At 47.6% G+C, this 27,319-nt stretch overlaps 2 protein-coding genes across 2 annotated transcripts in view; both read right to left on the minus strand.

Moving 5' to 3' along the window:
- LOC128045045 (bone morphogenetic protein 8B) overlaps positions 1-4,018 on the minus strand; it is a 32,964-nt gene extending 28,946 nt beyond the window's left edge. Inside the window, exon 1 of the mRNA XM_052637503.1 lies at positions 3,682-4,018. Coding sequence (XP_052493463.1) covers positions 3,682-4,018 — 337 coding nt within the window. The remainder of the gene's footprint in view (positions 1-3,681) is intronic.
- Positions 4,019-9,134: 5,116 nt separating this feature from the next.
- Positions 9,135-27,319, minus strand: part of MACF1 (microtubule actin crosslinking factor 1) — a 340,332-nt gene continuing 322,147 nt past the window's right edge. Inside the window, exons 94-101 of the mRNA XM_052636851.1 lie at positions 26,442-26,516; positions 25,304-25,321; positions 22,202-22,319; positions 21,362-21,415; positions 14,534-14,745; positions 13,884-13,994; positions 11,276-11,405; positions 9,135-10,562 (exon numbers count right to left, since the gene is read on the minus strand). Coding sequence (XP_052492811.1) covers positions 10,306-10,562; positions 11,276-11,405; positions 13,884-13,994; positions 14,534-14,745; positions 21,362-21,415; positions 22,202-22,319; positions 25,304-25,321; positions 26,442-26,516 — 975 coding nt within the window. The 3' untranslated portion in view covers positions 9,135-10,305. The remainder of the gene's footprint in view (positions 10,563-11,275; positions 11,406-13,883; positions 13,995-14,533; positions 14,746-21,361; positions 21,416-22,201; positions 22,320-25,303; positions 25,322-26,441; positions 26,517-27,319) is intronic.

Here is a 27,319-nt window from a genome sequence, read left to right on the forward strand (position 1 = left end):
CCTGGCCCCCAGCACAGGCCCTGCTAGTCACAACTCAGCCCCTGAAGTGTCTGCTTGGACAGAGGCCTGACCCTTGGATGGGAGCCTTTGAGAGGCCCAGGCCTCTGGGTCCTACAGGTGCTGCTGATGGTCAGGGCCTAGCAAGCCCCAGGCCTGGCCTCTCAGGAGCCAGTGAGGCCAGCAGCAGAGGGGAGCTGGAGGCCACAGGTGTGGGAGCCTCAGTGTGGGTGCTGACGCCGCAGCGACTCTGCTGTTAGACTCCAGGGTGGTTCAGGGCCTGTCGACCTTCAGGGGCCCGGGGCCGGGGCCTCCAAAGGAGGAAACAACGCTGGTAGCTGCCTAATCCCCCCATCAGCCCACATAATTACCAGTTAAACTGCTCCAACTGAAGAAGTTTTACTAGTGCAATTAGTACATCAGAATAAAGAAAGAAGGCCCTCTGACAGCTGGCTGGACCTGCCCACACACCAGGCTTCCCCTGAACAAAGATTGGCTTGTTAATCCATAGCATCAGAAGTCTTAGATCTCCATGGAAGCACGCAGAGGTGGCGTGGGAAGAAACTGGAATTTAGAATCCTTAGCCTCAATGACGTCATGGATGTGCTGTGTGACCTTGGGTTGGTAATTTAACTTCTCTGAGGCCATGGAATGAGGTTGGTAAAACAGCTTCACAAGTTGCTACATTTATAGGCCTATGGTACTTCAAGTCTTCGTTTTTATTAAAAAAACTGGTAGGAACTGGTTCCAAATAGGAAAAGGAGTACATCAAGGCTGTATATTGTCACCCTGCTTATTTAACTTATATGCAGAGTACACCATGAGAAACGCTGGGCTGGAAGAAGAACAAACTGGAATCAAGATTGCCAAGAGAAATATCAATAACCTCAGATATGCAGATGATACCACCCTTATGGCAGAAAGTGAAGAGGAACTAAAAAGCCTCTTGATGAAAGTGAAAGTGGAGAGTGAAAAAGTTGGCTTGAAGCTCAACATTCAGAAAACGAAGATCATGGCATCTGGTCCCATCACTTCATGGGAAATAGATGGGGAAACAGTGGAAACAGTGTCAGACTTTGTTTTTTTGGGCTCCAAAATCACTGCAGATGATGACTGCAACCATGAAATTAAAAGACGCTTACTCCTTGGAAGAAAAGTTATGACCAACCTAGATAGCATATTGAGAAGCAGAGTCATTACTTTGCCAACAAAGGTCCATCTAGTCAAGGCTATGGTTTTTCCAGTGGTCATGGATGGATGTGAGAGTTGGACTGTGAAGAAAGCTGAGCGCCGAAAAATTGATGCCTTTGAATTGTGGTGTTGGAGAAGATTCTTGAGAATCCCTTGGACTGCGAGAAGATCCAACCAGTCCATTCTGAAGGAGATCAGCCCTGGGATTTCTTTGGAAGGAATGATGCTAAAGCTGAAACTCTAGTACTTTGGCCACCTCATGCGAAGAGTTGACTCATTGGAAAAGACTCTGATGCTGGGAGGGATTGGGGGCAGGAGGAGAAGGGGACGATGGAGGATGAGATGGCTGGATGGTATCACTGACTCGATGGATGTGGGTCTGAGTGAACTCCAGGAGTTGGTGATGGACATGGAGGCCTGGTGTGCTGCGATTCATGGGGTCACAAGGAGTTGGACACGACTAAGCGACTGAACTGAACTGAACTGAGGAACACCTTTGGTTGGCTTTAAAAATCTGTTTCTGGGTCTCACGTGTCTATAAGACAGGTGGGACATTTCCACACATCCACACCAAGGCTGAGCAGCAGTTGCGAGAGGCTGGGGTCAGCACTGAGCAGGGGTGGGTTCCCCCTAAAAGGGGCTGACTTTCTGCTCTATCAACCTATTTCACAACAACTGTGAGGACAGACCATGAGGAACCCCATTTTACAATTAGAGCTCTGAGGCTCAGAGAGGGCAAGGACTTCCCCAGGACCACACAGCAGAGGCAGGAGGGGAACCAGGTCCTGAGCTCAGGGTGCTGTTCACTCACAGCAGCAGCTCCCACCAGGGCTGTATACCCTTTGCCCCGGGGGCTGCTGGGGAAAGAGGGACCTGGGCTAGGTGGTGACTCGCTCACGGAGGGCTCCCATGGGGGCATTTTCAGGGGGGCTGTATCCACAGCTCTTCTTGATCCTGTGCCCAGAGTCAGCTTGTCCCCAGTACAGAGCTCCAGCCTCAGTTCCACATATGGTCGCCTTTGTCCCCAGTCCCCACCCCGTCCATCTCTAACCACAAAGGTGGCATCCTGAACCCACCAGCCCAAGTCCTGAGCTCTCAGCAGAGTTAACAGCTACCTCCTGTGGCTCATTTTCCCACCTGAGCCCATCACCAGCTCTGGTTTGAGGGGACAGGCCTCCCAGATTGTCCCCTCCTCTTGCCCTACCAGTAGGAAGCAAATGGCCAAAGATGCATAAAACCTGCTGTCACTCTGACCCCTGAGCCCCTCTGCCGAAACCCCTCTGACAGCTCTTTCCACCATGAAAGCCTGATCTCCTGACACAGAACTGTCACCTCCTTGAGCCCGGGATGGAAGGCCAAAGAACCTGGGCCTGTCCCGGCTCAGCCACACAGAGGTCATGTTGTCCTGAGCAAGACACCGCCCCTCTGAGCCTCACTGTCCTCATCTGGGAGATGGGGATGAATATCATGTCTGCCAACAGGGTTGCTGGGGGGTTACAAGGTGGAGGGAGGCTGGTGGCCCAGGCAAGGGGCTTCTCCCTGCTCTGGGTCCCATGGCTTTCCCCACCTGGGCCTGAGCTATGGTCCTTGGTCCCCAAGTCTAGCCTGGTGTCTGCCGCAGCCTAGATCCATGCCCCTCACTGGCCACAGGCAGGAAGCAAAGCGGATGGGAGACCTATGTTCATGAATGTAGATTAAAGAGAGTTTAGTTATGGAAAAGGTGATCTTTGAGAAAAGGGTAAATGGCTCCAAGATTTGGAGTATAATTTCTGCAGAGAAGAAAAGCTGGGCTTTGCCTGGGAGAACAAAGGGGGTTCAAACTGCCCATCGGGTCATTCACTGGGGCTGGACACATTCCATGACAAGCCAAGTCCCAGATGCGAGCCCAGGGTGACAAGACCACAGTCCCTGCCCCACTGAGCTCAGAGTCCACGCCTTCCCCTCCCCTGCCCCCACCCCTAGGTGACCCAGGCAAGAGGCTGCTCAACATGGGCTCAGGACATCTGGGTCCTCACCTCAACTCTGGTGCTTTGATGCCGTGACCAGGGTTTTCCACGCTGAACTTTGTCCCACGCTTCATACCGCCCTTATCACAGGGACAGCATCACAGCCTCTGTTTACTCATCTGACTCGCCAGGACCAGACTGTCTTCCTGGCACTACCTGCGTCCACTTAACACTACAGGATCTTACCGTCGGGGGTGTTCGGGGGCAGATGAAGACACACGCCTCTGGGACTCACATTCCTCGTCCGTCCCTGTCGGTCCAGCAGCTCACCGACCCCCACATCCCTAAGACTTCGCTGCCCTGAGCCGGGCAGGTTATCCTCCCGCAGGTCCTTGTCCACGACAAGGTGATTCCCCGCCCCCAGCAGGCGCTCCCCCTGCGCGAGGTGGCGCGCACGCCCCTGCCGCTCGCGCTCAGCCCCGGTAGGGCCGTTCAGCCCGCCGCCGTCTCCCGGGGTCGCCGCCGCCCGCCCGGGGCCCGCGCTCACCCATGTTGACGAAGCTCATGACCAGGTCTGCGCGGCCCAGGCGCCGCTCGGGGGCCCCGCCGTCCTCGTCGTCGTCGCCGGCCACGGCGCGGTACAGGTCGAGCATGAAGAGCGGCGCGGACGCCGGCAGCAGGGCGGCGGCGGGGGGCGCGCGGGGCCGGGGCCGCCCGGGCAGCCCGAGCACCGCCAGGATCTCGCGCTGCAGGTCGCGGCGCTCGCGCGGGCCCAGGCGGCGCTGCGGGCAGCCGAGCGGGGGGCGCGGGCCGGGGACGCCGCCGCCGCTCAGCGCGCACAGCGCCAGGCCCAGCAGCCAGAGCGGCCCGGGGCGCGCGGCCATGGCGGGACCCGGCGGCCTCACCGCGCGCGCATCCGCTCCCAGCGGGGCCCGGATCGGGGCCGCCCCGACGGCGCGCGGCGGGCCTGGCTTGGGGCCGGCGGGACGGGGCGTGGGTCGCCCGCGAACGCGGCGCGGTCCCTAGAGCTCCCGGACCGTCGGCTGCGGCCGCACCGCCTCGGGCAGGAGCTCCTCTGGGAACCAGGGACGATCGGCTAGTCTGTCCGTTCCGCTGCGCCCGACAGTCCGGCTGCTGCCGAGGCCGCTCAGCTTAGAGGCGCAGGGAGAGCTGCCGTCGGGTTCGGGGAGGTGCGCACCGAGTCTGTACCGCTCCGAGGGGCCGCGGCCGCCTCTCTCTGTCCAGCTGGGAGCCGTCGGGTCCCGCCCCCCGGACCCGACCAATGGGGGCGCAGGGGCGGGGACAAGGCTCTGGGAAGGGGCTCTGTGTGCCTGGCAATGGAGACTGAGATAAGACTCGGTGTAGGTGATACAGCAAGAAATCCGCAGTCGTGCTGTCTGGGGCCAGCTGTTGTCCTGGACTCCCCTTCCCTTGCTGGCTGCGCTGTCGAGAGGCGCGCGGACTGGAGACCCAGGGTAGAAGCACGGTCGGGGAGATCAGATCCTGCGCTCCCGCAGAGGCGTGCCCTTCCTTGATCGCCCTGCCGGAGCCGGATCCCAACTCTTCATCTGGCCCCCGAAGCGACCCGGCAGCCCTGCCTGGTGCGTGGGGTGTCGCCCCAGGACCCGAGACGTCTCAGTCGGGTCTAGAGGTGGAGGGGTTCGCGGGTGCCAGCCAAGTCTAGAGAGTGAGTCGCATCCCTCTGGCAGCAGCATCCGGGCCAGAGTTTCCCACCACTGCAGCTGCTGGCCGGCCTCCCGGCGTCTCCCCCGCAGTCCCCTTGTGTGAGCCTTTGGGGGCTCCTTCCGGGACCTCTGACACCTGTCGTGTCACTGCTCCCGGCGCGCCCACCCACCTGGCTCCGGCGCGCTCTCGGTCGGCGCCTCTGGCCGGCCGCCCCCGCAGCTCCAGCAGCTGCGCTGTCATCTCCAGGTTTGCTGTGCGCCCACTGGACCCCGGTGCGGGTTCAGCCGCGCGGGATATGCCTCCCGCCGGTCAAGGAACTCTGGCGTGCTTCCTGATCTTTTGCATCTTAATTGTCACGGCCCTCAGCGGTTTGAGACAGGGCTCCGACTGACTAGCTCCGCATAGCTCAGTCGGTAAAGAATCTTCCTGCAGTGCAGGAGACCTGGGTTCGATTCCTGAGTTGGGAAGATACCCTGCAGAAGGAAATGGCAACCCACTCCAGTATTCTTGCCTGGAGAATCCCATGGATAGAGCAGCCTGGTAGGCCCCAGTCCATGGGGTCCCAAGAGTTGGACACGACTTAGTGACTAAACCACCACCACCATTCTGCACAGACCCTTCCCTAGGTGCCAATCTCACCTCGTTTTTTCATTTATGGTTAAGGAGCTGCGCTGAGAGGAAGAGACACGTAAACTGAGCTCCGAAAGCTGGAATGAATTGGTCAGGAGTGGAGTGTTTCAAGGTAGAAGCAATTGCTTGTGTGAAGGCCGCGACTCCAAAGAGCATAACGATAGCAGATGATAGCACTGTTCGTGTACCAGCCATGTTCTGTGTCATTTCTTTCCTGCTCACACCTTGTTATAGGGGAGTTGCACCACCCATTCCCCACCTCACTTAACAGATGAGGAGACAGAGGCACCCAGGGGTTAAGGGACTTCCCTCAAGTCACACAACAGTGGAGCTGGGTCGGAGTAGGTAAGCACATGCAAGTGAGCTGTTCAGTGAAGCCTGGAAAGACTGGGGGGCAAGTGACCAGGTGAGGACTCTGGATGGCAGATGGTTATGGCACCCCAGTGTGGGTTAAAGATACAACTTCAAAATAAATGTACGATTTATCCAATAAAATTCAGATTTCCCCAAGATCACATCAAACTTAAAAATATATAAAATCTTAAATCCAGTCACTTGCTGGTGTCTTATGCCTAGTCTTCCTTTTACCCAACAGGTAAATCTTTACAAGACTGCTAAACCCGGTAAGAATGTTTCAGACTAGCCATTCAAAGTGCCCAGGACCTGACCAGAGGCTGGATGCAGAGGGGACATATGGATTGGAGGGAGCATGGACTCAGGACCTACAGCTGGAGACAGGTACAGTAATGCGAGGGGTCAAGACAACAATGATCCTCTAATAGAGATGGGATGGAGGGCTTTTACAGTGAATCCACAAGGCTTGGTGACTCCGCATGCACAGGCAGGGGACAGAGTGGAGGCTGTCCCCTTGTCACACTTGGTCAGGTCTCTGAATCTCCTGCCCTCTTCCTTGTCCCTATGTTCCTGAGCTTCCCTCTGCATTTCCTCTTTGAGTCACTGGGGGCCTCAGATCTAGCCTGTAATTCTCCCATTGTGTGCTGTATGATACTGGTCTCTCAGCAAGACTGCAAGCAGCCCTAGCGCTCGTCTGGTTCTTGTAATAGAAATTATCTCCATTTAGGATGAGTGGAGATGGCTGTGCTCTCGAAATGATAGCCTCACATCCCCATAAACCATTGGGTGCTGATCTGCACTGTGCCCTGAGCCAGAGATGAAGCTGCGCAGCTCCCTGCCCTCCAGTGGCCCTCAGGGGTCACGAGTGAATAGTCTCTTTGAAGGCAGAATGGAGGCTGTTCTCTGACAGAGGAGCCAGCAAAGTGTCTGGAAGGGCAGAAAAAGTGGGGACAGGTGATCTGTGAGTGGGATCGTGAAACTCCTGAACTTGAGGGGAACTGGCATGGGGAAGGTTTCTTGGAGAGCTCAGTTCAGTCCAGTTGCTCAGTCATGTCTGACTCTCTGTGACCCCACGAACTGCAGCACGCCAGGCTTCCCTGTCCATCACCAACTCCCGTTTACTCAAACTCGTCCATTGAATCGGTGATGCCATCCAACCATCTCATTCTCTCTTGTCCCCTTCTCCTCCTGCCTTCAGTCTTGCCCAGCATCAGAGTCTTTTCAAATGAGTCAGTTCGCATCAGGTGGCCAAAGTATTGGAGCTTCAGCTTTAGCATCAGTCCTTCCAATGAATACTCAGGACTGATTTCCTTTAGGATGGACTGGTTGGGTCTCCTTGCAGTCCAAAGGACTCTTGAGAGTCTTCTCCAACACCACAGTTCAAAAGCATCAGTTCTTAGGTGCTCAGCTTTCTTTATGGCCCAACTCTCACATCCACATGTGACTACTGGAAAAACCATAGCCTTGACTAGATGGACCTTTGTTGACCAGGTAATGTCTCTGCTTTTTAATATGCTGTCTAGGTTGGCCATAACTTTTCTTCCAAGGAGCAACTGTCTTTTAATTTCATGACTGTGGTCACCACCTGCAGTGAGCCCCCCAAAATAAAGTCTGTCACTGTTTCCATTGTTTTCCCATCTATTTGCCATGAAGTGATGGGACTGGATGCCATGATCTTAGTTTTCTGAATGTTGAGCTTTAAGCCAAGCTTTTCACTCTTTCACTTTCATCAAGAGGCTTTTTCGCTCTTCTTCACTTTCTGCCTGCCATAAGGGTCATCTACCTGAGGTTATTGATCTTTCTCCCAGCAATCTTGATTCCAGCTTGTGCTTCATCCAGCCCAACATTTCTCATGATGTACTCTGCATATAAGTTAAATAAGCAGGGTGACAATGATCCTTGTCATACTCCTTTCCCGATTTGGAGCCAGCCTGTTGTTCCATGTCCAGAGTTGGGTCAAACAAGGGCTTCCCCAGCCACTTGGCTTCAGGCTGTCCTTCATCTATAAGTGAGGCTCATAATTGTAGGATTATGATGTGAATTATGTAAGAATGTGCATAGAGCCTTAGCAGAGATGGCACACAGCAAGCACTCAATACATGTTAGCTATTATTATTCAAGGCTCCAGAACCTGCCCTCCTCTATCCTACCAGACACCAAGTCTGCATTACTTGTTTAGCATTTGTGTCACAGAACTGCAGTTTTAACCCCTTTCCTGTCATCCCTCAATTTTCCACATGGTCTTACACACAGGTGTTTATTGACTGGAAATGCACTTTCTGCAGAGTACACCCTAGCTGAACTTTGTTGCAAAGACTGAGAGAAACCCTGAATTCCTTGGTAAGAAAAACAAGTGACTGTGGTCCAGATTCTGAGAAAGTGGAGATCGAGCTCCTTCCATCATGCTTCTGCAGCTAGGAAGTCTAGAGGGGTAAGCAGATTTTGAGTGAAAACACCTTCCTACAAAGTTCCAACAGTCTGAAGTTAAACTTGATTCCACAGAGTAGGCAAGCTCTTGCTTCAGAATCCATCAGGTTGCACATTCCTTTTTTTTTTTTTTCATATTTGGCCTCAAACAGCTCTGGCAATCCTGTCCTTACTGAATTCCCGTATCACAAGGGGAGTGCGACCCAGTGAACAAGGATGCAGGTGGATGAGGTTGAATCTCTCTTACCTCTCAAGTTCTCTAGTTATTTCCTAGTCTAATTCCTGTGTCAGAGTTACTTAGTATTTGGCTGTCCTAATTATTATAGAGCCAACCAGGGGCTGAAGGGAAAAGAACTGGCAGGCTTGGACAGGGAGCCGAGGACTAGGTTCAAGGCCCACTTCTGCCGTTTCTGTATTCTGTGACCTCGGGAAGTTCCCTTCTTCCCACTTTCCCATTTGTTTCTCTGTCTATAAAACAAAGGAGCTACATATGATGACCGCTTTTGTTTCTACCTCTGAAATCCTATTTATTCTACCATTGAACCAGAAATTTCAGCATACTATGGGAAACTGGCCCATATTCTGAAGCTCTAAGGCCTGTGATTTCTACAACAGAAATGTTCTTACATACTGGTTATTTGTTATTTGATGTAAGTGGGGTAGATAGCCCTACAGATTTACATTAACAACCGTCTGAGTATTTCTTTGTTCCCTTACAAGGAAAAAATTATTAATGAGCTCCATAATTTATCCAAGATATCTGGATTTGAATAATACACTGAAGTACCTAAAACACAATCATTTCCCCGAGTAATATGTTATATATAAGGTAAAGGTTGAGAAAAAAAAAGCAGGAAATACAAAATGTTTGTTACTGCAAGCAATTTTAATACAAAAGTGTGTCTTGTTTTTAAACAGTTCATTGGTAGAGCTTCAGTGTCTGCCTCAATTAAAACCAATTGAGATAATCACACAGCAACATGGTCGGAGCTGAAAAGGAACAGCAGCTAAAAATCAGGAGCCCCAGACAGCCCCTCTTCATGGTCACTTGGTCAGCTGACTTTATTACGCACAAAAAAAGACGGAAGCAAACGGGACTTGTTAACAAGTGTGCTGGTGAACTCCTTTAAAGGACGAGTGAGTGTTTATGTCCACATTTTCAGAATAGGCTCGTGGAATTCATTCCTCAGTTTGTGGGAAGTTGATCGACCATTTTAAATAAATAGCAAAAAATGCAGATAAACAAACTGTAATTCATGATGCCACCAGGGAGCGTCCCTTTGCTGACGGCCTGGGTCCCAGTGAGCACAGGAGTTATTAGTGGCCAGGTCGGATAGGAAGTTATGAACCAGGACTCTTAAAAAACCCCAATGTTCTGACGTTTTCTGAACAGTTACGTTTACCCCTGAATTCTAGCAGCTATTTGTCCTTTAAACACCCAGTACTGAAACAGTATTCAAAGACAGTATTGCAATGAACTCCTTTTGCTGTATCATGTGCAAACATTACCTAGATGAGGTTCCCTCTCTTCAGCTAAAATCACACAACATTAAAAACAATGGAAAAAGCAATCAGAAGTGCCCTCCCCTCGGTTCTCACTAATTGAGGTGTCTGTGATTTACAAAAAAAGAGTTCCTAAACACTGCAGGATTCTTATTTTTTTTTAATATAATTTATCTTGCTGAGATAGCAAGTCAAGTTTATAAAGAAGATGCATTTAGGAATAATCCTAAAAGATAAAGCAGGTTTACAACCCTGCACCGCGCAGAAACCCTATTTAGAGGCTTTTTTTTTTTTTTAATACACATTTGCATCTTGACCTTTTTGCTTGTTCTCAAATATTTCATTTCTGGGCCCCATCCATTACAGGGTTACCAGGAGGCAAATTTTATCTACATAAATATTCACATGAAAATAGTAACTTACAAAAAGAAAAAAAAATAAGGCAGCTTCATAACACAATTATTCTTTTACACTTTTAACAATATAACTTCTCCCATTCAGAATAAATATACACCCAATGCATGGAGCAGGATTCAAAAGTGGAGAGAGGCTTGGGGGTGCTTGTACAGTGTTATCGCTTGGGGCCCGGAGTCCTGGGGGAGGCAGTGGTGGTCTTCTTGGACATGGTGGGGATTTTGGAAGGCTTGTTGAGCCCCCTCCTGGAGCTGCCCTGGCCCCCTGCAGCACTGCTCTCTGAAGTGTCTGAACACGCAGACTGTGTCTCTAAAAGGTCAAAGTCAGAGGCATCGCTTCCTCGACGGCTGCTGGCTCGACTCCCGGCCCGACTCCCAGCTCGACTCCCAGGGCGACTGGCTGACTTTTTAGGGTCTGGAATTTAAGAATAAAGTGGGAGACTTAATAGAGACCGCACTGGTGGGTGGGTGGAGAACAAAAGAACCAGAGGCCAGGGTTCTGATCCTAATACCACCTGACATGCTGAGTGACCGTGGGCAAACCAGAGTCTTTCTGAATCTCGGTTCTCTCACCTACACAGAAGTTGCAGAAGCCTTTTCTGACTTTGGGCTTCTACCTGAGAAGCATCCTGAGGAGCAGAAAGCAGCTTCTGTCACCAGCACTATCACCTCACTCGCCCCCTGGCGGAGTGGAGCGGGGCTGCCCTGGGCCTTGGCTCTGAGGAGAGAGCCGCATGGGCGGACTAAGGATGGGGGCGAGGAGGGCCAGCAAACAGCAGCAAGTGGAAGCCAAAGCCCTAGGTTCCCGGGAGGAACGTCCAGAGGTGAGCAGATGCGATCCTCCCCTGACTCTCAGCTCCGAGCCGACGTAAATACGGAGCGTCAGGAAGGCCAGCTCCAGGAGGCCCTTTCCCCCTCTTACATTCTCCCCTGTACAATGGTTCCTGATGACGAACGGGTGCTGTGGCTTTGGCTGTGGGGGCGCCTGCTCTCAGGAGGCACGGTTTGAGCCAGCTGTCCTCTGGGCACCGCACCTGTGTTTCTCTCCTTCTCTGCTCCTCAGATTCCTGGCCTGGCCACGCCCCTCACCCTTATCCCCAGTGGAGAAGTGCTGGGGCAGGTCCTTACCTGCCCGATTAGTTTTGGCACCCGTGGGTGCTGGGGAAGAACTGTTGCTAGTATCGCCAGCAAGCGATGTTCGACTTGAATGAAAGGCGGGTGCAGGTCGTTTCAACTTGCTGCCTGTTGATGGAATAACCTTAAAAAAATAAAAAGGTCATATTTACTTGGTGAAATTGTTGACAGAAATTCCACTTTACAAGGTTTACTTAAGCCCTCCTCATTTTCTAAAAAACTGAAAAGCTAGTTAAAAGTCCAGGAAAACAATGATTTATTTTGAAAGTATGCTAGGTCATGAATTTTGAGCATTTCCAAAATAAAGCCTTCATGCGCCAATTAAAGGTTTTAAAATGTCTTCCAATGCCTTTTATCTTACTGACAAATTTCTACTAGAAAAAAAAATTCCTCAAATGCTAAGATTACAGTAGTCATAACAAACAGAAATATGATAAGTGAGTAAAGGTAAGAAATCCAAATACTCCAAAGTATCAAAGTTTTGGGGTTAGATATGTGACATATGAGTTATAATCCCAAATTGTTAACATGGAGATCCAAATATTACTCCAGTCCCTATTATAGAGATGCAGTAAATTCAGTGAAGTAGATCTATTTCTTCACTGGTAGAATGAAGATTAAATTACTTGACCTGATAAAATAAACGATTAGGAGAAGCACGTGAGAGTGGGGCTATGGTATGAGGAACAAGGCTCTGAATGGCCTGGGACCAGAGGGCCTGGGTCTGGACTTAACATACACTGGCACGCGTGCCTCCACTTTTCGCCCTGGAAACCGGGCAAGGAGCCTGCCTCTCCAAACCCCACTGCCACACATTCCCTTTTGTTAAGTCCACTGCAGCCACTGGCCTGCTGCTGTCCCTTCAACAGCCCGGGAAGGCTCCCTGTTTGCTGCCTGAAATCTCCCAGGTTAAAGCAGAAACTCCAGAAAAGCACGGACTTTGTTTGCTCCCTGTCACGCCCTAGGCACCTAATACTACATCTGGCACAGAGGAGGGGCTCAATATAAACTTGTTGAGTGAATAAGTCACATGCAGAAGCACTTCCCCAACTGGCAAAGAGCTGGCTAGATGTATGCTATCGTTACTGATGCTGGTAGTAGCTCCTTTTACCATCTGAGTGTATATATTTTTTTAAAAAAAGAATTTGGAGAGAAAATATTTTAAATCTATTCTGATTGTCACTCATGCCACAGCATGCTCTTCTAATTTTTCTTTGAAATCGATCATGTAAATTGTTTTCCAGGACTTTTAAGATGTTTATACAAAGAAAAGAGTGAAGCAATCCATTTTGTTGTGTTTCTTTTTTCTTTATAAAGAAAGAGCAAAAGCGACAGAGGGAGTCACATTCCAGCACAAACCCTCCTGGCCCACACAGGAGGAAGAGCACCAGTTTCAGAAGGTACTGCTGCTGGGCAGACGTGGCCCCAGAGATGTCGGGCTGGGAGTCTGCGGCAGGACAGTGTGCGGAATATCAGTAATTAAGAGAAGATGAATCCTTGAAATGAAATGAAACCAAAGGCAAAACCTTAAGACAGAAAAGCTGATCTATTAGAATCCTATGAGAATTGGCACTTCATAATTAAAACATTAAAAATTCTAGAACTTTTGAGACTTTCATGAAACTGGAGCCATTAAAGAAAAAGCAGGATAGGCAGGTTGAATCAGGGGGTTTCAGTGTCAGTGGGTCCCCAGATCATGTTCTAAGCCAGATGTATTTCTGAACTGAAGTGGGATGAAACCCAGAGAAGCGAGTCCATTGTGGACACTGGCTTCTTGTACCTCCTGTTTACACTGGTTGAAGCTTTACACGACTAAACGCAGTGCCATGTTTTGAGGCACAAGAACCCAGTGTTTCCCGGCAGGAGCCAGAGTGCCAGCTGTACCACTATCAGACAAGCTGCTAGTCCACATGTTATTTCTGAAACACTGCTCTTCCAAAAGCACTTGGGCATTTTAACGACTGCACTTGAACATGCTGAACCGCTGGCATGTGCATTCAAATCAAGGCTATAGAAACCCAAGTGCCTGGGCGAAGGAATTCAGAAACTAAAACCTGAGCCTCAGAGCAGTGTTCACAAGTGCTGTGCTTGGCTGAAGGGGGCAGCACCCAAGCCTCGGAGCAGCGTGGCAATACCAACCACCCCTGCAATGTGACTCCGGGCGGGAGGGTGCCAGCCACTCTTCTGTCCTAAGCAAGGGTAGAACACTGTTGAACATGCACCGTCGTTGAATTTCAAGTGTTCATAACTCGTTTGTGTCAGATATGACGTCTGGAGACTCCAAGAGGCCTGATTATAAACAATATTGATAAATCACCACAAATGACCACTGTTTACCACCCTGAACAAATATCATTCTAAGGACTGTTGGGAAGTTGTTACACAATCCAGTCTCAGGCATCTCTTATTTATCTCCAATTTTGGTGAATCCGAGTTAGAAACCCCTGAAAGACAATGGACGGGATGAATCAGCCGTGAAAGCAAACACCACAAAGATGGAAAAGAGCACAGACTCGTGTCAGGAGGGAGAGCCGGTCAGGTTCTCGGCATGAGCGAGGGCCTGGTCTTCCCTGTGTCCTTAATCAGCAAAGCCATACTCTACCTCGGGGCTGGGCAGCTGGAGGTCAGGATAGTGGCTGTCCCTGACAGGGGTGCCAGCTCTACTGTTTACCAACCAGGGTTTGTCATAACAGCGAGAGAACTGAAGCGGAGTCTGTGAAACGGAAATCCAAAGGGAAGGACGGGAACAATTGAAAGTGGAACACAAAAGGAGCAAATTGGGAACATAAAATAAATAATAAATAAATAAATAATAAATAGAAGACACTAAATTTTAAAGAAACAGAAAACAAAGTAAAATGTGCATCAGTCCAACGGGATGAAAGGGGCCAAGGCAGAAAGGCAGTAGCATTCTTCAGCTACAACCCATCATCACAGCAAACTTCTCTCTTACTTAGCTCCAGCTGCAGAGACAGTGCCTGAATTTTCAAGATCAGTAACTCTGGATGGGTTCAAACTCAAAATGGGAATATGTGGAAAGAAGCGCTTTGGACCTAACGACTTAATTCCTATTTAAACGTCCTTTGCGGCCATGTTAAAGGCCCAGATCTGTGTACCACCAGGGCCTGGCCAGCCTGGTCTCTATGTCTTCAAGTGCCTCTCCTCACTGGAGTCTTTCAGAGGCTACACTGAACAGTGGCCACGTGCAGAGCTGGGAGCGGGGCAGGGGGTCACACCCGAGGCTGTACGTACCTTGGTGCCACTGGCTGGGGTGGCTGGAGAAGATGGCATGGACGTACAGCTGTGGTTACTCTGACTAGCACTTGAGCTGGAGCGAGTAGGGGAGGCTGCACGGGAAGATGGTTTGGACCTTCGACCCCGGGACCGGAAAGGGGTCATGCCCTGGGATGCCCCCTCAGGGAGGATGAATTTCTCTCTGAGTTCAATGTTAGTTCTACCTCGTGCTAGAAAAGGAAATAAACACATACACATACAGTGACAGTTAACCTTGAAAAAATATATCTTTGATGGTCACACAGCTGCTTGACCCCACGAAAACAGTTATATAATTTATAGGTTTAGTACCATCTGTGGCTTCTTTTAAAATAGAGATAAATTCCTGATTTATTAGCCTTGTCATGATTCTCACCCACAGCAGACACATTAACGAAGAACCCCTTGGTTTGCTATAATAAAGAACTCTTTGTGTACCAAGCACCGTCCCATGCTGCGGTCACGATCTGCCTTGCCACTGTCCCCTGGGGTCAAGAGAAAGCAGAGGCAGCAGTCCACAAACCTCCGAGGTTAAATCAAAACCCCTCTTTTCTCTCTCACAGGACATGTGTACTTTTTGCTCAATTCTTGCAGGACACGCGGTAATGAAACAGTATAGAAAAACAGATCACTGAAATTGACGTCATCTAGACAAGGGTCCCCAACCTCTGGGCTGCAGACCGGTACCTCCTATCAGACCAGGAGTGGCATTCGATTAGAAACAAAGGGCACAGTGCATGTTATGTACTTGAATCATCCAGAACCTACCCCCTCCCCTGGTTCCGTGGAAAAACTGTCTTCCACGAAATTGGTCTCTGGTGCCAAAAAGGTTGGGGACCACTGATCTAGACTCTTCTACTTGAATCCAGTTGATAATAATCCTAAGAAAGGGGTCCAGGAACTCAGGACAGTAAAAAGATCTGGGCTGAACTGTTAAGAAGTAAACATGTGGGAGGAGAGAGAGAGAGAGATCAAGACCATCCATGCACAAAACTTGCCAGTGAGAAACCATCAGGTCAAAAGCTGAAAGCCACGAGAAGCTGGGGGCAGACCTGCAGTGGGAGAGGGACGCCAGCTGGAGAGTCTGGGAACACAGTAGTGCTTCCCGGGGCTTCCTGGAGCCACCAGACCAGAACCCCAAGCTTGGATTCACTCAGAAGATAACCACACACGTTAACTGTGAAAAACATTATGAATTTAAAAGAAACAATTCCTCTGCAGTGTGTTCTTAGGTCACTCCTCACTGAAAGGTGTTAATTCTGTGACCACCTTCTGTCTCCTTATTCACCCCCAAGCTGCTCCCTGTTTAGGACAGGTCTAAACAAACTGGACTCTTAGTAAAGCCTGGGAAAAGGGAACCATCATAAACAAACTATCTGCCATTCTTCCCTATATTAGAGGTTTTACTTTGGCCAGAAATTGCAAGTTTAGAAGATTTCAGGTAATGGTACACATTCCTCTTTCTTGCCCAGTCCCACAAGTCCTCAAGAAATTTGAGGAATCTTGGTAGAATCAGACTTTAAATCAGGTTGCACAAGGCTTCATAAGCAGAGTGGTTTAAATTCCTAAGTCAAATCCAAATTCTTTTCAATATGTGAAGTTGACATAACATATCAGAGTATCAGCTTAAAAGGGCTAACCTGGATATCAAAACCTCTGAGTTACAGTCCAGGCTCTTCCCAGCTGTGATTCCCTCCTGCCTGGGGCTGTTTCCTCAGCCTCCCTAAAGGTGATCAGTCAGGTTGACTGATGTTTAAGGGTCCTTCTTGTCTGATGGTGTAGCATTCCTGGAATGCTAACCTGTTTCCTTCCTTCTCAGGCCCCAATAGAACATGCCCTTCAAGGTTCATTCCTGGGCCCTCTGGTTCCTTACTCATCCTTTTTCCAAACTCCAGCACTTCCCTCAGTGTCTAAACTCATGATTCTTAAAGAGAATTTCCTTCAGCACTAACCTGGGTACTTAATAACATTCTGTATTACTAAACACTTATTTTATCTTATATTTGCTAATGTGCCCACCACAACGTTGGACGCACAGCAAGTGCTGAAGTAACACTGACAAACGGAAATCATTACTCAACTGAGGACCACGACGCCTCAGAGGAGTTGTTTATGACCCTAGGCCAGACAGAACTTGAGACGTGTGGTTTAAACCTACGAGACTTAACAGTTCACCGAGCTTACTCTCCGGAAAACACCACAATGACACGAGAGGAAGACTCTGAAATGGCATCACTGATGAGGGCAATTACATGTTAAATGCAATAATATAACAATAACATGTTCCCCATGCACTCTGCAACTTACAGTGCGTGATCATGTGTAAATACTACGCTTGACTGTTCTCGGTAGCCAGTCAGCATCCCCACGTCATGGAAAACTGCAACCCTCAGAGGCTGAGGGCAGGGAAAACTATGCAAGAACTGGAACCAGAATCCTCATCTTCCACCCGAGCTGCCCTCTGCCCACCCCCAGCTCTCTGCATCATCAGCTACCCAAGCTCATCCAACTCTGGGCTCCAAGCCCCCCTAACACCCTCCCTCCCCGGGGCAATCGCTGGCAAGGGTCACAGACCACTTCTGCCTCAGGGGATGCTTTTAAATTATAGAAAGGTTGAAATCTACAGAAAATTACAAAGAATTAAATTGCTTAACCTTAGGGGACAATACTATTAAACTGTTAGTATCTTTATTTCTCTGCACAACTTTGTGTATATGTATGTAAATATATAAAAAATGCAAAAACATCAGAAACATTCCTCTGTGCTTGATGTATCGGACATAACTTCAGCTAGCTGCAAAGTATTATATCATCATATTGAAATGAGTTTATTTCACCAACTCTGTGTTGTATTTGTTCACAATTTTTAACATACTGTATACAATGCTGTGACAGACTACTTGAGAAAAGTGTTTGCGCCCATCCATGATGACTTCCTTAAGGCAAGTCTTTACAAGTGGATTTGCTGGGGGAAAAGGATGCACACTCAAGGTTTTTGGTACTTGTCAACCGATCTACAGCTTCCCTGGTGGCCCAGTGGTAAAGAATCTGCCTGCCAAGCAGGAAATGTGGGTTTGATCCCTGGATTGGGAAGATTCCCTGGAGAAGGAAATGGCAACCCACTCCAGCATTCTTGCCTGGGAAATTCTATGGACAGTGGAGCCTGGTGGGCTATATATATAGTCCATGGGGTCACAAAGAATCAGACATGACTTAGCAACTAAATAGCAACTGCTCTACAAAATTTTACACCCATGTACACTCTCAAAAATAATGTTATGAATATATTGTTTACTTCACTCTGGCCAGTGCTCCCTGTATTGAGACAGTATGTGTGTACTCATGTGCACCACCTGAACACAGGTAAAAACCAGATAAATCTGACAGGTAAAAACTCGTCTCTGCTGTTGTCATTTGCAAGTGGGGGCATTACTATTTTCCTCTTGAAACATTCTCCCTTGGCTTCTAGGACCCCTGCTTGTCGCCTCCTGCAGACTACCCCGTCCCATTCACTTCTTCAATGCTGATGTCCCCCTGGTTCTGTCTGCAGTCCTGTTCTCCCTCTTAGACTTTCAATCTGGTGATGAGCTCATCCACCTGAGACCTTAGCACCATCTTCAGGCCCTGCCTGCCTCTCCGTTACACTCCCAGTGCAGACCTTCTCCTGGATGCCAGAACCTTGCATCCAACACTGATTAGACATGACTGAAGCAGAAACCTGGCTGTTGACGTAGGCCCCTCCCTCATGATGGCAGCTCAGTCTACTGTTGACTCCACCTTCTAATACTTCTTGAATCCCATCAGACTTACCTCAAACTTATGTGGTTCATCTCCCTAACCCTGGACCACTGTAACAGGCTTCCAAATGTTCTCTGTGTTTCTCATCTCAATCCCATCCCTCCCTCACTCCTTATTCCCCAGACTGAATTTCTAAAAAGAAATCTGATCTCTCTAAACAGTGTAAAACCTTTCCATGGTCTTTCATTGCTTACAGCAGCATTTCCAAAACTGAGGCTTCTGAGGGGTTTCCTATGAAGAGAAGTTTAGTAGGCACTGGATTCTACATTCCCCCCCCGCCTCTGCTGCTGCTGCGTCGCATCAGTCGTGTCCGACTCTGTGCGACCCCATAGACGGCAGCCCACCAGGCTCCTCTGTCCCTGGGATTCTCCAGGCAAGAACACTGGAGTGGGTTGCCATTTCCTTCTCCAGTGCATGAAAGTGAAGTCCATGGTCTGCAGCCTACCAGGCTCCTCTGTCCATGTCCATGGGATTTTCCAGGCAAGAGCACTGGAGTGGGGTGCCATTGCCTTCTCCACCCTCTCTCTCTCTCTCGGAGAGCCCTAATGCAATCAGCATTTTATAAACTCTGAAAAGTCCTGCAGTAAAGAAACCTGCTTACTTACAAATGCATTTCATTTGACCATGACTTCGTTTTTTTTTTAAAAGATCATATCTTAGGGCCCAGACCCCAAAGGCAGTCATTTCAAGTTCAGTTTTTCAACCACCAGAGAGATCATCATTTTTCCAAGAGACTACTGCTAGCCACTGATTTTGGCTGCAACATGCCTGTTAGTTAAAATTCACTTCCACTGTTTAATGGGCGGAGTTTTGGTATACCAAGATGAGGAGTTCTGTGGATGGGAGATTGTGATGGTAGCTCAACAGCGTGAATGTGCTACTGACCTGTACACCTAAAAATGGTCAGGATGGTAAGTTACATGTATTTTACCATATAATAAAAAAATCAGTTCTAAGCCAAACTGTGTCTTTTAAATCTTCACAATAAAGTTTTTCCAGGTAGTAAAATTTCAGGGAACTAATTTGTCTAATGCTCAGAAACATTCATGGACCCCTAGGGTAAATGTGCATGTATTCATTATCTCCATCCAAACACGATTTCCTTTGCCACAGATCAATTCAGAAAATCAAATCTCCAATTCTGGCAGTACCAGGTACCTACTGAATTGACTACTTTAACCTTTACATTTGGCTAAAGAAATGTGCAGGCTGAGATAGCTTTCATCATCTTAAACAGCTGTGTAAAGGCAGATAACACGATTATGCAATGTCAGTATTATATCATAAATTTTGTATTGTCCACAGAATAACATTCTCTGTGGTGCAGCCAAGTAAATGCAACCCAAATGAATAAAAAGTCCACCGAAGTGGAGCTTCAAGAAGCCATAGTAATCCTCACAGAATCCTAGGCAGCTTCTCATTGTGACGTTCATGCCCTTCCAGGTCACTTATTACATCTGCCTGGGCCCTTAAGTGTTCCTTTATTAGCACAACTTTTATTTGCTGAGATGTAGCTCATCCTGTCCATCATGGCAGAGTTATGGTATCTAAGCCTAATAGGAGTTCTGGACTCTATAGCCAATGGAATCAGGATGAGGGCACACTTGGGAGGGCATAGGGGTGAGCCTTACCTTGTCTGCTCCAAGAGATGCTGAAAAAGGCTACTATGTTCCATAGAAAATAGCTCCTAGATGGCCCTCCCATATATCCTTGGGGGGGGTTCCAATTTCTAGCTAACAAGATAAGGAGAAGCAAGCAGTGTTCTCCTTGGCCAGCAGCACAAAGTTATCGTAAATAGAGCAAGTAGAGCAGGCGGCAAACAGGCAAAGGTTCCAAAATGTCACATGCAGTCTCTCTCTTTTGTTTATTTAGTTCAATCACACATGACATGAAAAATAAAACTTTATTAATAGATTTGGAAACGAATAATCTTATTTTACTGACTTAAGGTTAAAAAGAAATATATATTGCTTCTCATTGGAAATAATCAAAGGGGTTTTTATAGCAAAGAAATTGGTTCGTGATATAATTAAATTCTAAAATAGATTTAAGCTTGCTCTAGTTTTTACCAGAATAGGTGTTTTTAAAACTAACTACTTTATAAAAAGAAATTCCTAATGAAGATTATTGCCCTATTATTACTCTGGGTTTACTGGAGTATATGCAGAATGAGTTAAAAGGAAATTTATGAGCATATCTGAATTCATGTGAGAACCTTTATTTTTTATTTATTTTTAAAGACTGTCTTGATGTGGACCAGTTTTAGTGTTTACTGAATCTGTTACAATATTGCTTCTGTTTTATGTTTTGGATTTTGGGCCAGGAAGCACATGGGATGTTAGCTCCCCGACCAGGGACTGAACCTGGACTGCCAGGGAAGTCCCAGAAACCTTTAGCTTTAAATGCTTCAGATTCTGACAATCAGTCACATCCAAAGAAGCGATGTAACAGTACTGTAAACATTTCTGTTAGGTCTGTAAAGTAAGCCTTATGAATTTACGCAGTAAAACACATATAAGAAGGGATGGTGGTGGGTATGTTAGCCCACGAAACACACAGAATGTAGGTCAGGAGCCAGACTGTGGGATCTGAACCCTGTCTCTGCCATTTATTAGCTGCCTCTCCTCAGGAAGGTTGTTTACCTTTTCTGTGCTTCAAATTGCTATTTTATATAACGGAGATAATAATAGTAGCTACCCCTCCTAGAGGTGAAAATGTGTTATTATTGGTAAAATGATTATAAGAGTGTGTAGTATAAAAACCTGTAAGTATTTGTTAAACAGAAACTCAGAACCAATTCCATGGATACTGTCTCAACAGGCATATTTTATGCTTTGTCAACTTACAAGAGTTAGAAGAGCTACGGTTTGGCTATTTCAAAGCATTCATAAAGGCAGCAGATACCACAGAGCCAAGAGATGCTACAGTTTAAAAAGCAAAGCCATTCTCAACAGGCCGGGATGTGGTTAAGAGGGACAAAGCTTAAAAGCCAACCTATGGGAGACTGACTGGAAATCGAAGAGCTGGAATCAGAGCGCTTTATTTTACTCCCAGGATGGTGCACTAGAATAAAAAATACATAAACACAAAGAAACAAGAGCAGGAAACGCAGAAACTGGTCAAGAAAGACAAACTGGCAGAGAGTGGGGGAGGCTCCTGCGTGCCCACATGCAGCTCAGCTAACAGAGGGAAGGGAAGGAGCAGCTGAAGGGGACGCAGGACCGGGATCTGGCCATCTCCCACTGGCCGCGGCCCCACACGCCTCCAGCGGCAGCCGCCATCGCTCACACTCAGCTGGCCGTTCTCTCTGGCCTCTGGGCTGGTGTGCCAGCCTTTGTGGGATGAAGCAGACCGAGACGTCATGGACCCACTCAGGTGACTCCCAGGCCCACTGCCAGGTGTCCTTCATCCTTCTGGTTAAAGGAGCTCCCAGTCCTCCCCTCCCTGGAGGGGCCTAGCACCCTCCCCGACTTTGAGACACACAAATTCCAGGCCAGGTCACCGGCAGCCCTAACAGGAAGCCGACAGGCCTTTTTAGGGCTTCTTTCCAGGTTGGTGTTAGTGTAACACCTCACGTGGAAATACTTTATGACACCAATAAATTCCTAATTCTTATTTACTGCGTTTCTAGAAACCCATCTCCCTCAACAACATGCACCCCTCCTGCTCTCTCCCCTGGTCTGCCCTGGCACCCTGACCAAGTTCCCATCGGCACTAACTGGGATGACATCTGGGCAGCTTAAACAACAGACACCAAACAGACCCCACAGCCAGCACCCCGTGGAATCACGAAAGACCAGTGGTGAGGGCATGGCTGACAAGTAACATGTGCTGAACGTGGCTTCTTACCTCGGCAGGGGTCGTTTTTCACGAGGAACTCATCCAGGGCCATCCACCCTCCACCGACGCGGACCATCACGGTGCTGCGCAGGATGCGGACCAGCCGCAGCTGCTGGGAGTCCCCGAACTGCAGGGCCAAGGACACAGGTGAGCCAGGGCGCTGGGGGGCAGGGTGGGTCGACACGCCCCTAATGGAGCAGACTGTATTCAGATGGAGTGACAAGTTCGCAGTTGTGGGGCGAATTTTAACTCTCACTCTTTTGCATTTTTCACAGAAAACTTAAAATATGGAAAAGCTAAAGGCCACTGTCTTGACATACTTTCTACTGGAATAAAGTTTAAGTGCTGAGGGTTGTGACCCTGCCCCAAAGGGGAAGGTGGAGGGCAGACAAGGCCTTAGCTCACTTTGAGTCTTTCAAAGACGCTGCCCAAATTAAAATCCAGCAGTACAATTCTTTGTTAAGCTAGTTTGTTTCCATAAAAGAAAAGGTAGCTATGAGGTGGATGTCAGCTTCTGAATACAGTGTGCTCCAAAGTTAAATGGAAAATAGCAAATAATCTCAAGTCTCAAGGAAACTCTTGCAAAGCATCATCATCATTACCAGCTTAGAAGGAAATCTGATTTTCCACAGTATTTTATAAATAAACCCTTAAATATTCTCTAATTGTGATTGTCACCAGCAGAAAATTTTCTTCAGCTGAACAAATGATTAGATAGTGTTTATACTAAAATTTAGTTGAAGAAATTAAAAATTTAATCTACCATGCTGACTGTAAGTAGTTTTCAACAATCATTTCGAGATATTAAAACAAGTATGATTTTCTGATATTTATTTTTCCTTTTTTTCCTGCCAAATATGCCAACTTCCCAACTGTATCAACATTTGGAGTTTCCTATTGCATAAATTATCCTCTTCCCAAAATAAAGAGGCAACAGAAGAGAATCATGAGACCTCAAAACAGAAATCAAACATATGGTTGCAGAAATGGAATTCCTAGAATTAAACGTTTAATTCAAAGAGAACGTTGCGGGGGGTGGGGGCGTGGGGATTCAATTACTTAAGATTTTCAAAGTTAAAAGGAGAACCATAACTTTGAAACAGGGCACAAAATTTGAAAATGCCAGAAAGGATCTTTGAGAAGGATCCATAATCAACCTCTCTCAAAATTAGTATTTTTGTGGTAATTCTCCATATGACTTTGTACTCACTCAAGCTCATTGTTAACTTATACAGGCAAGGTGACTGAAAAAAAATACCACCCCCCACCCAAGCCCTTATCTTAGAAAATAAAAGTCGTCCTACATCTTTCCTCTCACCCAGGTTATAGGTTTTTATACAAAGTGACTGCAGCCACAGCGTAGTGTGGTGTGAGGAGCACTGAAGTGGGGACCGGAAACGTGAGGGAATGAACGTCCTGTCCCAGGAAGGAAGCTGCCCTCAGGCACTGGCCCTGTGAGTGGGAGCAGGCAGGCACCGAGGACTCCATCGGATCTAAGGGCAGTGTCAGCTTGCGTCACGATTTGGAGTCTTCTCTGGGTAAGTAGGGGAGAAGGAAAGGAGCTCTGCATCTCCCAGAGGGAATCAGGAAGGAGCCCCAAGCTGAGCTATATTCTTAGATTACTGTGCCCCGTCAACGATTTGTTAGTCTAATTGCACTAATTTCATTTTTTTCCCCCCTTAATTTTTTTTTTTTTCCCCTTAATTTCTCACTAAAGCTCTCTCTGAAGTATTCTAACTTGCTTTTACTGAGCTATGGGGAAAAGGAGGTTTGACCTAAGCCAGAGGCCAAAGTGGCTGGGGAAGCTGAGGCCAGAGTGATGAGTGTGGAAGGAACTACCACAGCTCTATAAATAGGGACCGGCACAAATCTGGCAAAGAGGAGTTGCCAGAGAAGCAAGGACCTCTGGACAGTCTTAGGGGCAACAGTAAGCTCTGTTTCCTTCTCTTAAAAGGAAAATCCCTTACAGTGACCTGGGCCATGGCTCTGGTATTTCCCGTGTAACTGTGGGCACAGTGGTCCTTAAGGCCTCAGGTGCCTCGTGTATAAAATGAACTTCATAATTCTGTTCCAAACACTGGAATGGACTCCTCTGACCCTCTGCCGGTCAGTGGAGTAGAAGAGAACATCAGTGCCACTTCAAAGGGCCCTGTACTCACATGCAGTCATTAGCAAACAGGCACAACCTTAGGTGCTACTTGGCATTCTTCTGCAATGATTTATTTAAAGTCAGTTTGGATGTTCTTGTTTTCATTTTCTTTCCATCCTTTGTTCTTCCCACTGGCCCAGAATGTTACTATAGTTAGTGGTTAAGGCAGAGCCTGGAACTCAACATTGATTGAAGGCCTCAAATCTACCAAGTGTTTCTGATTTCATTTCACAAGACAAATTTTACCCATGCAACTTCCTTCCATTTAAAGACATAGGACCCCAGAGCCCTCAAAAAGATCTAAAAGGTTAGAATTACCAAGCAGAGTCAAAAGCATTCAATCTTCTTTGCAAGTCTAATTTGATCCCATTAGATCATACTGGCTGGCCGTAATTGGCAAACTTTCAGGCTACAGCCAAGTATGATTCCACACCACACTTCTCACATACCTTATAAGAATAAGTAACTAAAATATTAATAAGGTATTTAAACTGACTGAGTACCTTAAATATCCCAAGACTTTTTTGACTTAGTGTGCATTATAAATTCTGTGTTAATGGTCAAAAGACTTGGGTGTAAATCAGAACTGTGCTGTCTGGTATTCTGACGTTCAAAACATAAGGGGCTCTGATTTCCAAAAGACTGGGCTCTTTTCAGAAGTGGGCTAGACTGATACCACAGTTGACTTCCCCGGAACCATACTATATACTTATAACTCAGCCCAGCAAAATATTGGTTTTAGCTGATCGAATTTTGAATGGAAAATTATATACACTTATATCTTTTTGCCTGGAAGACAGCTTTAGAACACTTGCCCCGCTAGCAGTTTCTCCGCTTGGTAAGACAACCTGATGTGACCCAGGCATGCTTCAGATTATGTCCTCTCCCCATAGCAAAGAACAGGCAGCATTAGCCACACAGACCACTTCCACTGAAAACGATGTTTGCAAGGCACACTGTACCTGATTGCCGAGGAAGAACTATAGACAGTTAAGAGTAAAGGATGGAGGAAATGGAAGGAAAAAAAAAAACAGAGAACATTTTGTCAAATTAACACTAAGGAATGAAAATAATGTAATCATGTTAACAGTTTCAAGAAGAACAACATACTGACCATATTCTTATCCAGCTTCAGACTCAGGGATGCGGTTTTACAAGCTAAGACCTAACTTTTGCACTCTTTGTTGCTCCTGTTAATTCATCCCTCTTACAGGTAATTAAAACAAAACAAAACTCAACAGACCAGGGTAAGACTGCTTGGAGCCTTATTATAACCCAAAACTTGGGCTGGATCTAAGGCAGAGCCACGTGACACTTTGCTCCCCGGCTCAGACCAGCACTGGGTGGCTCTGCTGTATCTTGGACAATTTTGACATGCCCATGAATCTCATTTTCCTCCTCCTAACTGGCTGCATGTCACTCTGTCATCTGAAATGGCCACCTAAATCCTCTTTGCCAATCCTAGATCTACTTTAGGATCTTAAAGAATCCTGACACACTGCTGAGTGCATTTTAGGAGACCTGTCATAGATGCTTTTTATGTCCCTGCCTGGCCCCAAACAAAGCTAAAACACAGCATGGCTCACTGTCATTTATGGCCTTACTCAGTATGGCTTTCTAGGGAAGACTATTGAGCGGGCTAAGAGTCCCGTGGGGCCTCGAGACAGCTCTTCTAGCCCTGAGCCTCTGAGCCATACGGGCTTATGACAACTAGCTCCTTGGGGGCAATGGCCAGTCATTAGATAGCTGTTTCCTTATCTTATGATAAAGGTGCCTCCTCATCCACAAAGACCTGTTCAGTAGTGAAGAGAGGGCTCTGAAATGTCTCCTCTATTGGATCTCATATAAGCAATGGCGGACCAAATAGGGCACTATTTTCCAGATGCAACTATGCGGGGCTCTGAATCTTAGCCCACAGGACACCTGACACCTGCAGAGATGAGGGCCAGACACTGCATGTCAAGTCCCACTGGCTCTGGTCCTCCAAGCATCGGGAGCGGGAAGTTGGGGTCACCCATCTGTCGTGTGTCAGGCTCCTTCACCTGTAAGGGCCACACAGGAGAAACGACCACCACAAAGGACTGGTTTTCTCTTTCTTACCCGGTATTTATTCTCTCCAATCTGCTCCACCTGAAACCTTTTTGCACATTTGCACTGAGCCACTTGTCTTGTGACCTATTAGTAGTGAATAAAAACAAAAAGAAAAGTGTGAGGGATAAAGTAAGACTTTCTCTTCAAAGAAACAAAGATCTTTACATGTCATCAGAGAAGCTCTTCATTACATATTTTCCGGAATTCCAGGCATTTAATACATGCATTCATCTTCTATCGTGAGTCTCATGGAGACTCAGTTAGATGCTGAATATAAAGGAAATTCACCAGTAGTGATACAACACATTCTTCCATCTTGCTTCAAAATCCCCTCAGAGAAATGTGCTAGTATGCATGCATCAATATTAACTGACTAATTAACAGCAAATTATGAGTTGATTTAAATCTCTACCTAGGAGCCTGGCCCTGGGCCACTCCCTAGGCCAGGCCCAGTGCCTCCCCCATCTCAGGATCAATTCTGTGAGCTCCTAATGAATTCATACTTTTTAGCGATGCAGTTTTCAATGTGATACTGTTCTTAAATAGGCAGAGAGGTTGGTGCCTCTCTTAAACACTTAAACTTAAACACTATGTTTCAACCCTTAAATGCTACATTTGAAGATGCTCCTCTGGACCCTGAGGCAGAGTCTGTTCTAGGCAACGTGGTGCCCTGGAGAGGTTCTCCGAAACTGCAGAGCACCACACAGACGAGGTGAGTGAATTCATCAAGACGGAGCCACGCTCGATAGCTGGAGACCCAAGGGGGCTCCACCATCCAACAGGGGATCCCCAAACAGAACTCCAGATAATCACCTCCCAACAGACATGCTGAAGGGCTAATATGGCAATTGCACCCAACCAAATTCAGGACAGTAGCAACGTGTCGT

The sequence above is a fragment of the Budorcas taxicolor genome, chromosome 3 (genome assembly GCF_023091745.1).
Source record: "Budorcas taxicolor isolate Tak-1 chromosome 3, Takin1.1, whole genome shotgun sequence".
NCBI classification, from domain to species: Eukaryota; Metazoa; Chordata; class Mammalia; order Artiodactyla; family Bovidae; genus Budorcas; species Budorcas taxicolor.